Genomic DNA, 13,573 nt, shown 5'->3' with positions numbered 1-13,573 from the left:
TTAGTTGGGAAGACAAACGCTGTAACTCTGAACATTCCTCCCTTCCTTCTTCTTCCCCCAGCTTTATAGACTGAGCACGATGTCGTATGGTGTGGAATATCCCTTTGGTCAGTTTGGGTCTGCTGGCCCAGCTGTGTCCCCTCCCCACTTCTTTGTGCCCCCCCAGCCTACTTGCCGGTGGGGTGGTGTGAGAAGCAGAAAAGGCCTTGAATCTGTGTAAGCACCGCTCAGCAGTAACGAAAACATCTCTTTTATTATCAGCATTGTTTTCAGCACAAGTCCAAAACAAACCCCCATGCTATGAAGAAAATTATCTCTATGCCAAGCCAAACCAGCACAGCTTGTATGCCATTACCATTTTCCACATAAGAAAGGTGAGAAGTGATACAGTATTTCTTTCTTTCCTTGCATCTGTTACTGATTGCTTTATTTGTAGCCCTCTATATTTCTTTACAGTCACTGATATTTGTCTTGCTGCACAGCTGAATTTCGGTTAACCAACCAATAAATTAACGGTTTGAGATGTTGCATGCTCAGCATTTACTTGTTATGCAAAAAGGCCGTTTAGTAGGAAAGATGTGGGAATTGGTATTTAGACTGTACCGAACCAACAGCCTGAAGAGAGCAAGTTCGAGTGTAACCTGTCAGAAAAAGCATGGACCCAGGACACTGGGAATATGGATTCAGTTTCGTGATCTGTCGCTGGCCTGGTGGGATTTCTTCTGCCTCGGTTATTTGAGCTGTATAATGAAGATAACTGCCCTGTTGTCCTTGGCAGAGCTGAGAACTGGTTTTGAAGTGTTGTGGAAAGGCAAGGTACTATAAAGAGCAATTTAAATAAATCATTCAATATGTAATTTTTAGAACAGATGAAAGAGAGACAGGGGAAAAGATGAAAAATTAAATAGTTTGATCCTGATTTCACAGGACTTCTACACTCGTGTTATTTCGCGGTCTTTATTATAATTACTCCCTCTTGCACCAGTCTTGCTGAGAGCAGAATCCAGCCAATCTTTTGGGTTTTTTTTTCTCAGAGGTTCTTAAAACATTCTTTAGTTTGAGGGACTGGCTCCTAAAAGCTGGTGGACTCTGAAAAAATACTGATGTGGCTCAGCTTTTGAAACACAGATGATATTGTTATAGTCTGCAGGAAATAAATACACTGCACAAGAGTTCACTGAGAAATTTAATCATGAAAACAAAAAAGGGATTTAATTCTGAACTTGAATAAAAAAGAGGTTGTTCCTTATAAAAGTTGAGTAAAAAAAGAAATAATCTGACACAGGGGCATGTCAGAACAAGGCAGCGCTTCTGAACAGGTACAAGGTGAATGGACTGAAAAATTAAAATGAGGAACAAAATTCAAGCCAAGAAGAAGCAGAGGAAGGAAGAAAAAACCCTTCAGTAGTCCTTAGATCAGTCAGAGGACTCTCAAAAACTCACCTCAAATAAATCAATATTCTTATTTGAAAAAATTCACAATTTTTAATTTTCTTTTTTTTTTTCCCAAAAGAAAATACTCTCAGAGGTGCCTTTTTTATGCTTTTTGATTTTTGTCAAGAAACTTTTTTTTTTCCTCCTTGTCAAAAAAGTTACCAGGTAGTTCTAAACACAGGCAGGAGACGTCTTCTGTGTTTGTTTAAGTAGCAACTAAATGTTGCAACACTTCATTCAAGTAGACTGGCAGTGCGAGGATGAGCAAGGTATGGTTGATGGATGCTCCCAGAATCAGTGAAGAGAACACCAGAAAGTGTGCAAGGACAGGAAAGGCTGATGCCTGAACTGGCTATGGAGATGGTCTTCTGCTTTGTATTTCACTGCTTCAAAACTAGCAGTAGGCAGCTTTATGAAGTAGATAAAGGCATGGTTGTGTCACCTGTGAAGTCCATGTCACTGCAGGAAACATGCAGTGGTGTAAAAATTGTTCGGAGTACCGCTAGCTCCTAGGGGTAAAGGAACTAACAGTAATGTATAGGTGCTGATTGTTTATAATTTTGAAAGCAGGAAGGGGTGGAGTTTCCCTCCCCTAATTCTAGACATCAAGTCTAAACTAGAAATCTGAGCCCTTTACTAGGCAATGGAGGGAGATAAAACTTCCAAAGTGTCACTTTTGCTGTCCTAAGACAGGAACTGCCAGAGAACGAATCACTCACCGCAGGCACTCTGCGGGGAGAATAGCCTTTCTGAGGGAGAGCAGGCGGTGGGAAAGGGTCTGCTTCCAAAGCGTTTGCTGCCTGAAAAGCCAGTCCTGCAGCAGTGTGTGTGCATGCTGTGCATCTGAGAGCAGTCAAAGGCAAGCCCATGAAATTACTTAAAGAGGTCAAATAAGTAAGTACAACAGTCTGGTCCTGACAGATAAGACAGACCATCTTTAAGAAAAACCAGGAAACTTCTTTGGGTAAGGCATGAGTCTTTCCCGTCAGACCCATGTTCTTTGGAAAATGCTACCCTCCTTTTGCAGGACAATGAATGTGAGCATCCAGTAGATCTCTGTTCCATTTTAAACTCCATACTGCGCTTCTCAAATATAGGTAATAAGTATATATGTCTAGCTCTGTCCAGAAAATGCACTTCTTTATTGAATTTACTTAGTACGTTATGAGCTCTGTACTTACACCACTGTTTGAACTGTGCTGAGGGAGGAGATACAAAATCCAGCTCTTCTGAAGCCCCCGTCTAGCAAATGCGAGACAACTGTCTTCTGTCAGGGGATTTCAGAGGACTTTGCACGATGTCACAGTCACTTTCCTATTTATCTTTTTCTGCTCATAAATAGGTGTTCTTAAACCATAGCCACTCTGTGAATGGCGTAACGAAGCAAGTCGCCGTGTCCGCAGCACAAAGAGGATCCACGCTCACGGAGTGTGAGGGGATGCTCCTGCAGGATGTTGGGAAGTTGTGTAAACATGCCATAATTAATTTGTGCATTCTTCTATAGCATTAAACAGCTGTTATTACAGAAGGACATGGATTTCTGCCCAGGTAGCACTCATGGTAGAAGATGAGCACACAGATTGCGGCAGTAAACTCATGTGATACGCAACCTTATGTTTCAGTGTCTGTAGTTTTGCACTTGTGAAACTGAAGCCTTTTCAAGCCAGTGAGTTGCCAGCTCTCCCATCGCACCGGTGGCGTAGAATTTCCTCCAGAAAATCCTCCTTCCAGCCTGCTCCAAAAGAAATTGTGATGACTAGGAAAGGAATTAGAGAAGTGTCTGAAAGAAATTCTTCAAAATGGGCATCCACAATGTTGTTAAATATTATTAAGCCTGTGGGACAAGGATACAGAGCCAGAAAATTTTATCTTTGACTACTGTTGGTACTCAAGTAAATCCAACGGTTAGGTTCCATACACTAGGCAAAGCATGGCCTCCCTAGATTTTTCTGTGGAAAAAGCAGTGCCTTTGAGGAGTGTTCATACTATTACTATCACGGAAAAACTTCTTTACAGTTCGGGTGGCAGAGCAGTGGCACAGGCTGCCCAGGGAGGGTGTGGAGTCCCCTTCTCTGGAGATTTTCAAGACCCGCCTGGATGCAGGCCTGAGTAATGTGCTCTGGGCAGTCCTGCTTTGGCAGGGGAGTTGGGCTAGATGATCTCTAGAGGGCCCTTCCAACTCTGAAAATTCTGTGATTCTGTGATTCTGTGATTATTTTATGGCCATTTGAAAACAATCATTAGTGTATCAGTTTGTACTGAGAGACAGCTCTACCCGTTTTGTATCCTCGTGAATTCAGGGGGATGTTGTTTGATTTCAGTTGGAGGTGACCCACGATTTTATTAAGTCAGAACGTGATCATGTTTTTCTGGAATAAATAGGGAAAAAAACCATCATCTTTAAATGAACTGTGAAATTCTAAATATGCTTAAAAATGGTTACCAATCACTTACTATTGAGAAGAACTGTACAAGTCTGTCAGATGAATGCTCAGGTACTCTACAGATGTCTGAACATAGTGTAAATTCCAGTGTGATATTCCAGTTTACCATACTTTTAGGCCAACTTTAGGTCCTGTATTTGTTGGTGTACTAAAAGCTGGAAACTCTTGGTGCCCCTGATATCTGTTCAGACAACTAAAATCAGATGCGTGATAGTTGCACTCCAGCTGTAAGAATTTCCCATTCATTCTACCTCGAGCAAGCACTTCAGAGCAATGGTGTCATGATGTTTAACACAGCAGGTCTGGAGAATAAACTCTACTGGGACATAATGGGCTGAAGCAAAATAGCATGAGCCCAGTCTCAGGAAAGGTCTTTTGCTCCTGCAGAAGGCACTGGTACTTAGCTGAGACAGTGGAGACTGCCTGACAGGTTGCAATTACTTCTGCCAAGCGCACCAGGCTGCGTTCTGAACCTTTGCTTAATGGGGGCAGATCTGTTTGGAGTTATAAAAAATAAAATAAAACTGCCTCAGGTCATAGATATGACAGTGTCTGTGCTTCTAATCAGGTTTCACCTTCAGCAGCAGGTTTTGCTTATTCATCCTACATAAACCTCAAAATGAGCTGAATTCCCTTCATAAAATAACAGGGAAATGGAATAAATCTCATCTTTAGTTTCCATGAACTCCATGACAGAATTACCACTCTGGCTGATCGCGTGTGCCAGGTACACTCTGCTAAGGTAAGGGCTTCCTTCAACGTATCTGTGGCAAAAAGACAAGTTATGAAATAAGATTCCACTTTGAAGTCTCTGTATCATGCTTTTTTGTGCAATAGCAAATTGTTTTTACAGCACACACTGTAATATACATCTAGAATAATATTAAATTAGGGTAATAGTTGCTGCTTACGTTGTTCTGTAAGAATCAGTGATTAAGAACCTCTCTGTATGGTTCAATCTAAATTAATTAATTTCTCCTGTAGAATATATGCACCTGCCTGTTCTTCTTTTGGGATCCCAATACGAAGTAAAGCTATTATGCAGGTAAACAAAGGAGATAAAGGATGACCTTTAACTTTGACACAGTAGCCTGCAGTATTTGTGGTTTGCCATCTGTCATAACTGATCACTCCCAATAAGGATATGCCGGATAAGACACTGAAATGAGGAAACAGCCGGAGACAGGGGAAGGTTGGAGGGGAGCGGGAATGACCTTCTGCAGTGCGTGTGCTTGTCAGGGCAGGAGGACTCATGCGTGGTGACACTTCAGGCCTCATTCTGACACCTGAAAACTCGGTAAATAGTCAATCCCACAAGTGGCTTCACTGAAATAATTTGCAGAATAAGAAAGCAGCCATTGCTCAGCCCTTTTTTAGGACTTGTAAGGTAACTCTTTTCACATGCACAGCCTCTGCAGACTTGAGACAAGTGCTGGGCAGGCAGGATTGCCAGTTCAGCCCACAAATAATAACTGATCAGCCATCTGCCAAAGCAGCTACCAGCTCTCCTGCTAGCGTTACGGTGGGGTCTGTAGGGAGGAAAAACGGTCGAAGACCAACACGAGCTCTTTGCAAGATTGTTTGTTTTCTAATGTTTCGTAAACACATAATCCTAGTTGTTCGTTCTCACCATTAGGTAACAAAATAGTATATCTTACCTGATACAATGGTGGAAAATAGAAATAGCTTTCTAGCAACCAGGCTTCATTAATATGTATTGGAAACCTAAAATGGTATTCAGCTATGAGGGGGAAAAGGTACAGAATTGCTTTGGATTACAATAATTACAGCAAAGCATCTAATTTATATATTAAGCTTGCTTAATGGACTTATATTGCCTTGCTCTTTGATCTGAAGAAAAATGTGGTGAATAATTTATCAAATAAAAAAAGCTCCCCTAGCCCAGCCCACACGTGACAATCTGCCCTATAATTTACATTTTTTAAGAGTTGTCATTTCCAGGCAGGAGAACCAGTTCCTAAAGATTCCTTCTAATATTACAAATGTGGTTTTGCGAGGTACACTCTGGGGAAAAAAATAATAATGAAGGAATGCAATTCTGCAGACAAATGTTTCAGCTCTATGCCTTCTTCACTAAAGACAGTCATTTCAACTAAATGCCAAAAGGCATTTAGCTGTAGCATTTGTCAGTGGAATAGGGTTGGCTTTAGGTTTCCCTTCTGATTTACAATTGAGTGTTTATTGGGTTTACTGTACTGTAGCGTGTTTTGTTAACCTCTAAAAAAACACATCCAGCTTGTGCATTAATCACAAGGATGATATCTGTCACGGTAAACTGGGTCAGCGTGGGGCTTTTGTGTCCCGCGAGACTTTGTGGAAAGGGTGCTGGCTGCTCCCAAAGGGACAGGAAAGATGGCCTGGCAGCTTTGGGCTGGGGTCTAGAGAACCTCTGTCTACCTCCTGGCTCTTGAGATGGTTTCTTGTGAGATGCATTATCTGTTTCTCCATGTCTTTATTTTTTAGCCAGAAGAGGGGGGAAAAACTGTGTCATGTCGTCATGTAGCTGGGTGAGCTGCCATGGAGTCAGAGGCCTAAGGAGGATTCTGGCTGGTGTGGTATTGTTTAAAGGCTAATTATTGGGAACTTTGTGTCTGGAGTTCCTCAGTCGGTTTTTGTCTACCTATTGCAGTCATTCCTCAGTAATCCCTGCTTCTGGTCACATACGTAGGGAACAGCAGTGTTGGTAATCACAGCTCTATCATGACTCTCCACAAGTCTCCCATTCACATTTCTCCCCCATTTGTCCAAAGCAATGAGTTGTCAAACATTTACTATGGCTGTGCGAAGAGTTTATTCATATTTAAATAAAGCCATTATCCTGGCCTTGAGTTTCAGTAGTTTTCTGCTCTTCCTCTTGAGTATTTCTCTCAGTAGTGCCATCTAATCAGCTTTAGGTTTTAATTAAACAGCTGTCATTTGCTTCCTAGTTCTGTTGCGACCTGATGTTGTATTAAATTTTAATTTAGCCTAGGCTGGATAAGAAGTAGATTCCTTCAGACAACAAAGAAACGCTATTAGCAGGTTACAGTTGTAATTAAGAAGAGCTCTGCTGAAGTGCTAATGCATTCAGGTACAGAGAAGGAGCTGGAGATAAACACGCACATAATTACTATTCAGGGATAGAGCCCACAATATGAATGTGTAGCTTCCACCTAGGCTGCTTGAATTGAAGGTTTTGGTCAAGATGTCACAGCTGAAACCCTTGACAAAAGAAATAGGAAGGGCTTCCTGTTTTTTCACCTGGGACCTTGCAGCGTCAGCAGTTAGTGGTTTGTGCTGGTGGTCCCTGGGTGTTCTTCCAGATGCTTCTCTGATGCTGTGCCACATGGGAGGACCTGCCTGTGTAAATCATAAAATCATAAAATGGTTTAGGTTGGAAGGGACCTTAAAGATCATCTAGTTCCAACCACCCTGTGAGGGGCACGACACCCCCCACCAGCCCAGGTTGCTCAAAGGCCCATCCAGCCTGGCCTGGAACACCTCTGGGATGGAGCTTCCACAACTTCCCTGGGCAACCTTTTCCAGTGCCTCACCACCCTCAGAGTGAAAAACTTCTTCCTAATATCTAATCTAAATCTCTCCTCTTCCAGTTTGAAGCCATTCCCCCATGTCCTATCACTACATGCCCTTGTGAAAAGTCCCTCCCCAGTTTTCCTGTAGGCCCTTTAGGTACTGGAAGGCTGCTATAAGGTCTCCCCGCAGCCTTCTCTTCACCAGGCTGAACAACCCCAACTTTCTCAGCCTGTCTTCATAGGAGAGATGTTCCAGCCCTCTGATTATCTTCGTGGCCCTCCTCTGGACCCGCTCCAACAGGTCCATGTCCTTCTTGAGCTGAGTACTCCAAAGCTGGACTCCAGGAGAGGTCTCACCAGAGCGGAGTGGATTGGCAGCATCACCTCCCTTGACCTGCTGGCCACTCTGCTTTTGATGCAGCCCAGGATACAGTTGGCTTTCTGGGCTGCAAGCGCGCATTCCTGGCTCGTCTTGGGCTTCTAAATCAACATTATTACCCATCTCTGCATTTCAGATGCTGTTAGTAATAACCAGCACAGGTATCTTAAATTCAGTAACACTTTTTTTCTGCAGTAAACCCTACTGTGGAAATATTAAACAAGCCTAACAGAATCTAGATGAAATGCTGTTAGTTGTTGAAGATGCACTAAAAAAAAATAGTCTGTTTATAAATCTAATGGACAGTCAATTAGTGCAGTTCTGCCTTCATATTTCTTCCTCAGAGGAAATATATTTTCTCAGTCTATAAATAGCCAACTCTTAAAAAGGTCTTCACACAGCCTATTATACTTATGTAACACTCGATCCAGGCATCGGGCATCTGAAATATTGATTTATATAGCAGAATTGCTTACCAGTGAAGTGTAGTTTTTGTGAAGCAGCACCAGCTAATTAGCACAGTGGGTACCCGTTCGTGCTGGGAAGGAGGGAAGGTTCAGGACAGTGCTTGTGTCAAGAGTAGGATGAGCATATTTCAGAGCACCCACAAAGAGCAGGGTCACCAGTGTCTCTTCTAAGACCTCTTCTCTCATGCTCATCTTCACGGGGAGTTTAGGAAAGGAATGCAAATGTCTGTATAAACTTTGCATTATCCTTCAGAGCATCAAAGTCCGACTTCAGCTCGGTAGCTAAGCAGCACTTAGTGAATTTGGGAGTAGAATTAGTCGCGTGTTCGATGTTTGTGACCTTGGCAAAAATGCTGTTTCCCCTGAGGCACTGAAGGAGACTGTTGTTGAAGAATGGTTTAGAAATAGCATATTGGCAAACTGCTTCTTGGGAATGTTTTGACACTGCACCACTGTGTCTTCATCGTGTATCTGGCATATGTTTAAACTGGATTGATGGCTTAGGGTTTATGGGGTATTTGCTATTGGTTTGGTGAAATCTACCTACCTCTTCTCCAACATACTTGTGGATGAAGCACCCTCAGCTTCTCTTTGTCTGTCTTATACAACCTCTTTCCATCTGAGATGCGTCTAATTGTTTTCTTTCACCTGGCAGTGCATTTTCTTGTTAGTTTTGTTCAAACCTCAGTCTTTGTAAAGGTTTTACAGTTGTTCTTTCACACTTCCACTTCTGTCACATACTACTTCTCTCTTTCCCATGTCCCTCCCTCATGGATGGCAGCTGGTTATAAATGAGCCCATTCAGCATAAACAAAAACTAGACAGTCATTTACCGTGTAAAACATCTGGTTTGTGCCTCACAGATAACTGAACAAAGATAGTATATTTATTTCATGAGGTATTATTCAGAAAAGCGTCTCTATCCAGGACAACACTTAAACGCATGCTTAAATCACACTGAAGTCTAAGTGTCAAGTTAAGCACGTACTTTAGTGCTGTTCTGAACAGAAATGGACTCGAGTACATGCTTAAATGCTTTTCTGGAACATGACTGCCCATAAAGCTCTAGTAGACTATATTAGTTAGCTGGCACTAGCGTTATTAGTACTTCAACTCATTTAATTCAGGGTGCTTTTTGCAGAAGTTTCCCGATATTGATTAATAATACATCTTAGTTGCAAGTATTTATTGGTCTTCTCCAGCTGTCCTTAGCTTGTGGTCAATGCCCATTATTTTCTATCAATCTAGCTAACAGACACAAGCAAATGATAGTGAATATATCTCCCTATGCAAGCTGCCATCAAATTTTTCACTAAAATCCATTTCTTTTTCCACCAATTCTAATAATGGAATTTAAAGTTAGATTAGTTTGAAGCAACTTTTTTTTTTTTTTTTTCCCAACGGGCAAGCAATTAATTTTATGGAAGTTGAAAAATGAAAAGCGGATTGATTCAAAGCAGTATTTCCTATTGCAGGCTTTTCGAGACAGCCCAACTGAATCTCTATGAAAGCACAGATCGTTCCTTGCCCCGCCTGTGTGTCAAGTTTGGGGCCTGCAGTAAGCGCTGCATAAGCAGAGCCAAGCTGCTCTGTGCGCCTTTGGAGGCTCGTCCCCTCCGGTCTGCGTACCTGCTTACGCAAGGCAGGCACCTCTGTAGCAACTCATTTGGAGTAATTAATCAAACTGCTGCCATACTGAGACACAGAGGAAGGCTTTGTTAATGGAGTCATTAGAATGCCAGCACTGTGAATTCATCGGGATTAGAGATAAATGTGGTAAAACATCTCCAGGTGGGATTTTGATGGGGAAAGATTAAAAAAATGGTGTATGGATGGCATTGGTTAGTTTGTATTACCCTACCTCATGCATAGTTTTTCTCATCATGTATTTATTTTTCCCAAACAGGGAAAATGGCCAACTTGCAACAATGTTAACTGGAACAGTAAGGAGGAAACTCTGTTATTGTGTTGCTTGATAAGCAACTCCCAAATCACTGGCATGACTGGGGCAAAGGGGTGGGAAGAGTCGCTGACACCCTCTGGAGATCGTACCCAAATAGCACTGTGGTTCTGCCGAGCTACAGACATGCCTTCACATGTAACTGCCTTACAGGTATCATCGCCACAGCAGCCCAACCTGTAAATGGGCTCAAAAAGAGTAAATCCATATGTTTGTCAAAACCAGAACTTGATGGTCCAGATGCAACTTTTGGCTTAGAAAGCTGTTAAACCATTGACTGCTTGAAAGGTGTGTGCAAGGAAGAGTCACTTCTCTGCCCCGTCCCTGTCAGAGGCAGGACGTTGGTTCATCAGTCTGACCCTGTGGCATTCTCATGGTTTTATACTTCTCTAATGCCCATCCTTTGTTTGTGTGTGTGCATACAGGACACAGAAGTGCTCAACACAGCCATTCTGACGGGCAAAACGGTGTCTGTTCCAGTCAAGGTTGTTGCTGTGCAAGAAGATGGGTCGGTCGTCGACGTTTCGAACTCCACCGAGTGCAAATCAGCTGATGAAGACGTCATAAAGGTAAGGCACCCACATGAGCTAGAGAACGGAGTTTTCACCCTTTTCTCCTCCACCACTACCATATTGGGATCTAGCTCACATTTGGGATTTTACATCAACCAGGGTTAGCATGTATCTGCAGACTGATGCGGAGCTGTTTGTGCTGGTGTGTTCCATCTGGGAGAGAGGGCCAGGGATGCTGAAAGAGCACTCCTAGTCTTTCTTCACTGGCCAGCCAGTGCTGATGAGAAAGAACGTGTTGTCTGATACATCCCACTTGGGAAAAGTCAGCTCCCCATACAGGGATTTTTGTTCTTGTGTGGCTTTTCTGCATCCATTATTTAATAGTAATAACGCAGTATACAGTAACAGTGTGCAGCGAGGTTTCCTGCATGCTTCCGACTGTATCACCTGCTTTCCAGTCAGGAATTTCCTATAAGTGGAGATACTGAACTGTACCAAAATCTGGAGGAGCACGACAGAGAATAGAAAATAACAACCATGTTGCAAAACAAGAATTGGGAGCTTTTAAACAATGTTGTTGTGGTGGGGTTTTTTTTTAAATGGTATGTTTAACTGGTTCTCCCTCCCTGACATTGAGATGAAAGTAGCACTAATGTGACTTTAGCAAGACATTGACTGCATGACTTCAGACACCATTGCATGGCTTTCAGCTTTTAGCTCATTATTTTTAGGCATAAAAGAGGTATTTTTGAATATCTCTAATAGTTTTATTTGTTTTATTATGTGGTTTGAGGGTGTTTTTTTCTTGTTTTAAAGGAACTTAAGAATTTACTACAATGAATTCTGTATAGAGGTGGGGTTATTTATTATTATTTATTAATTTCTTAGGGTAGTCCTAGAAAGATAGTTTATTTGTCTCAATTCCGGGAAAGTGCAGTATATTATATATAAATGCTACAAAACCAGGGTAGTGTGGTCATCCTTTTTACATTGTAATCCTGTAACCTGTAGATCTTATGATAAGCTCTCTTTGTAGCTTTCAAGAAACAAGTTCCGCCCCATATTCTAGCCATCATTATTGTCATGTGTGAATGTATTCCAGACCTGAGCACTTCGTAAGTTCTCTTCAGATTGCTTTGGAAACCCACGTCCTTTGCTGTGTACTTTAACCTATTGTTATGACCTCTGTGTAGCTAAGACTGCAAAGGTCCTAATAGGTAGCTTGTACTTTGTCAGATAAATTTTCATGCCCTTTAGCTGGCTAAAGAATTGCACACAGCAAAGGTATTTATTTTGAAGATGATATGCTGGAACAAAAAATTTACCTTCTTATTTTGGACAACTCTATATGAGCTTGTTACCAGTTTTTGGAATAAATGACATCCTCTAAATCAAACAAAATTTCATTACGTTTTAGGTCCAACAACAAATAAATTCCTTTGCAGTTAAAGAGATTACAGAATAACTGTACGTTTTGTAGATATTTCTTCTTTCTGAGATCTGTGGGTAGGTGAAGGATGACATCCATGTGATCCTAGGCAGCTATAGGAAAAGTAAGATGGGTTTAGGTAAAAGCCTTAGTCAGGCAACCTCTACTTGCTTCCAACTTTTTTCATTAAGATTTATCTCCATTTAACATGAGACAAATCATTCATAAATAAGATTCAAGTTATTGGGCAGAGGCAAGTGTGCCCTTGTATCCTCAGAGAAGTTGATAGCTTGGCGCTTAGTTATACAGTAACAATGCCTAGCAGTTTTCAGACCTCGAAGCATTTTGCAAAGGACATCAGTGTAATGCTCTCTTTTCAGGAAAGTGACTGTTCCAATGTTTAGCCTCAGCCAGTGCTGGAATAGGTCTCTTGAGTCTCCAGCCTGTGCTCTAGTGTCTATGTTTGCCCTTATATATCAGGTGGGGAAATTAAAAATCACATTTTCTTTTTCTGGAAACCAAATTTCCTTGAAAGTCCTTACCAGAAGGAACATGAATTTTTGTTTATGACTAATGCAATTATCAAAGGAACACAACCTCTTGATAAATTTTGCTATTCTTTTTTTTCTGTGTAACATACAGCTGTTATCTAATTAGTGGCTATTATTTATCAGTTCACAATGAATTGTTCATATTATAAACTCAAGCACCAAGTTATATATCATCAACATATTGCTGAGACTGCTTTTCCTTTGCACTTCCTAAAACCAGATCTGAAATCTAAAAGATGGTGTATGTGGACTTTTGTTTCTATTAATTGAGTTTCTAGTATTTCTAGGACTTGCCGTAGTTAGAGAATACTGGACTGAACCAGACAGGAAAAGGTCAGGAAAAGGACTCCTCCTCTTCGACTAATAAAATTAGTATACGCAGAAGTCAGGGAGATGGTGCATTTCAAAATATTGCCTGTTTAAAGTCCACTTAGTTCAATCAGCAGTTGTCCATATGGATATCTTGTCAAAGCTGGGCATGAAGTTGTTCTGGTTCCCAAATTTAAAAGGTCCGCTGCAACTAAATAAGACTTGACCTGACCTCTGTGAGCAGAGACAAGATTTCCAGTTCCAGTTCTGGATTTATACACTTCAAGAAAGCAAAGCCCTTGCCCTTTGACCATCTTCCTTTCTTGCTTCTTCAAAACGGGTTGTATTTCTAGATGGAATTAGACCTGCTTCAAAGCATCTTCAAGTTGATGAGTGTCCTCCCATTCCTTTCAGCGATCTGGACAGAGCAGACCAAAACACAGGCCAAAATTCTGCGCTGGTTTTACAACATTTGCACTGTAATTCCCCCTTTTTTGGGTAGTGACTAAGTTGGGTATAAATCAGGTCTTCATTTGACTGCTCTGTGAAATTATT

The 13,573-nt window shown here is 41.5% G+C and overlaps 1 protein-coding gene across 1 annotated transcript in view; it reads left to right on the top strand.

The window, feature by feature from the left end:
• Window positions 1-13,573, top strand: part of TMEM132B (transmembrane protein 132B) — a 186,610-nt gene that overhangs the window by 131,882 nt on the left and 41,155 nt on the right. The window contains exon 5 of the mRNA XM_009880329.1: window positions 10,643-10,786. Within this exon, the coding sequence (XP_009878631.1) occupies window positions 10,643-10,786 (144 nt within the window). The remainder of the gene's footprint in view (window positions 1-10,642; window positions 10,787-13,573) is intronic.

Source organism: Charadrius vociferus, unplaced genomic scaffold (assembly GCF_000708025.1).
Source record: "Charadrius vociferus isolate BGI_N301 unplaced genomic scaffold, ASM70802v2 scaffold332, whole genome shotgun sequence".
NCBI lineage: Eukaryota > Metazoa > Chordata > Aves > Charadriiformes > Charadriidae > Charadrius > Charadrius vociferus.
Note: the sequence above shows the minus strand (reverse complement) of the source record. Positions and strands in the feature narration are given on the sequence as shown.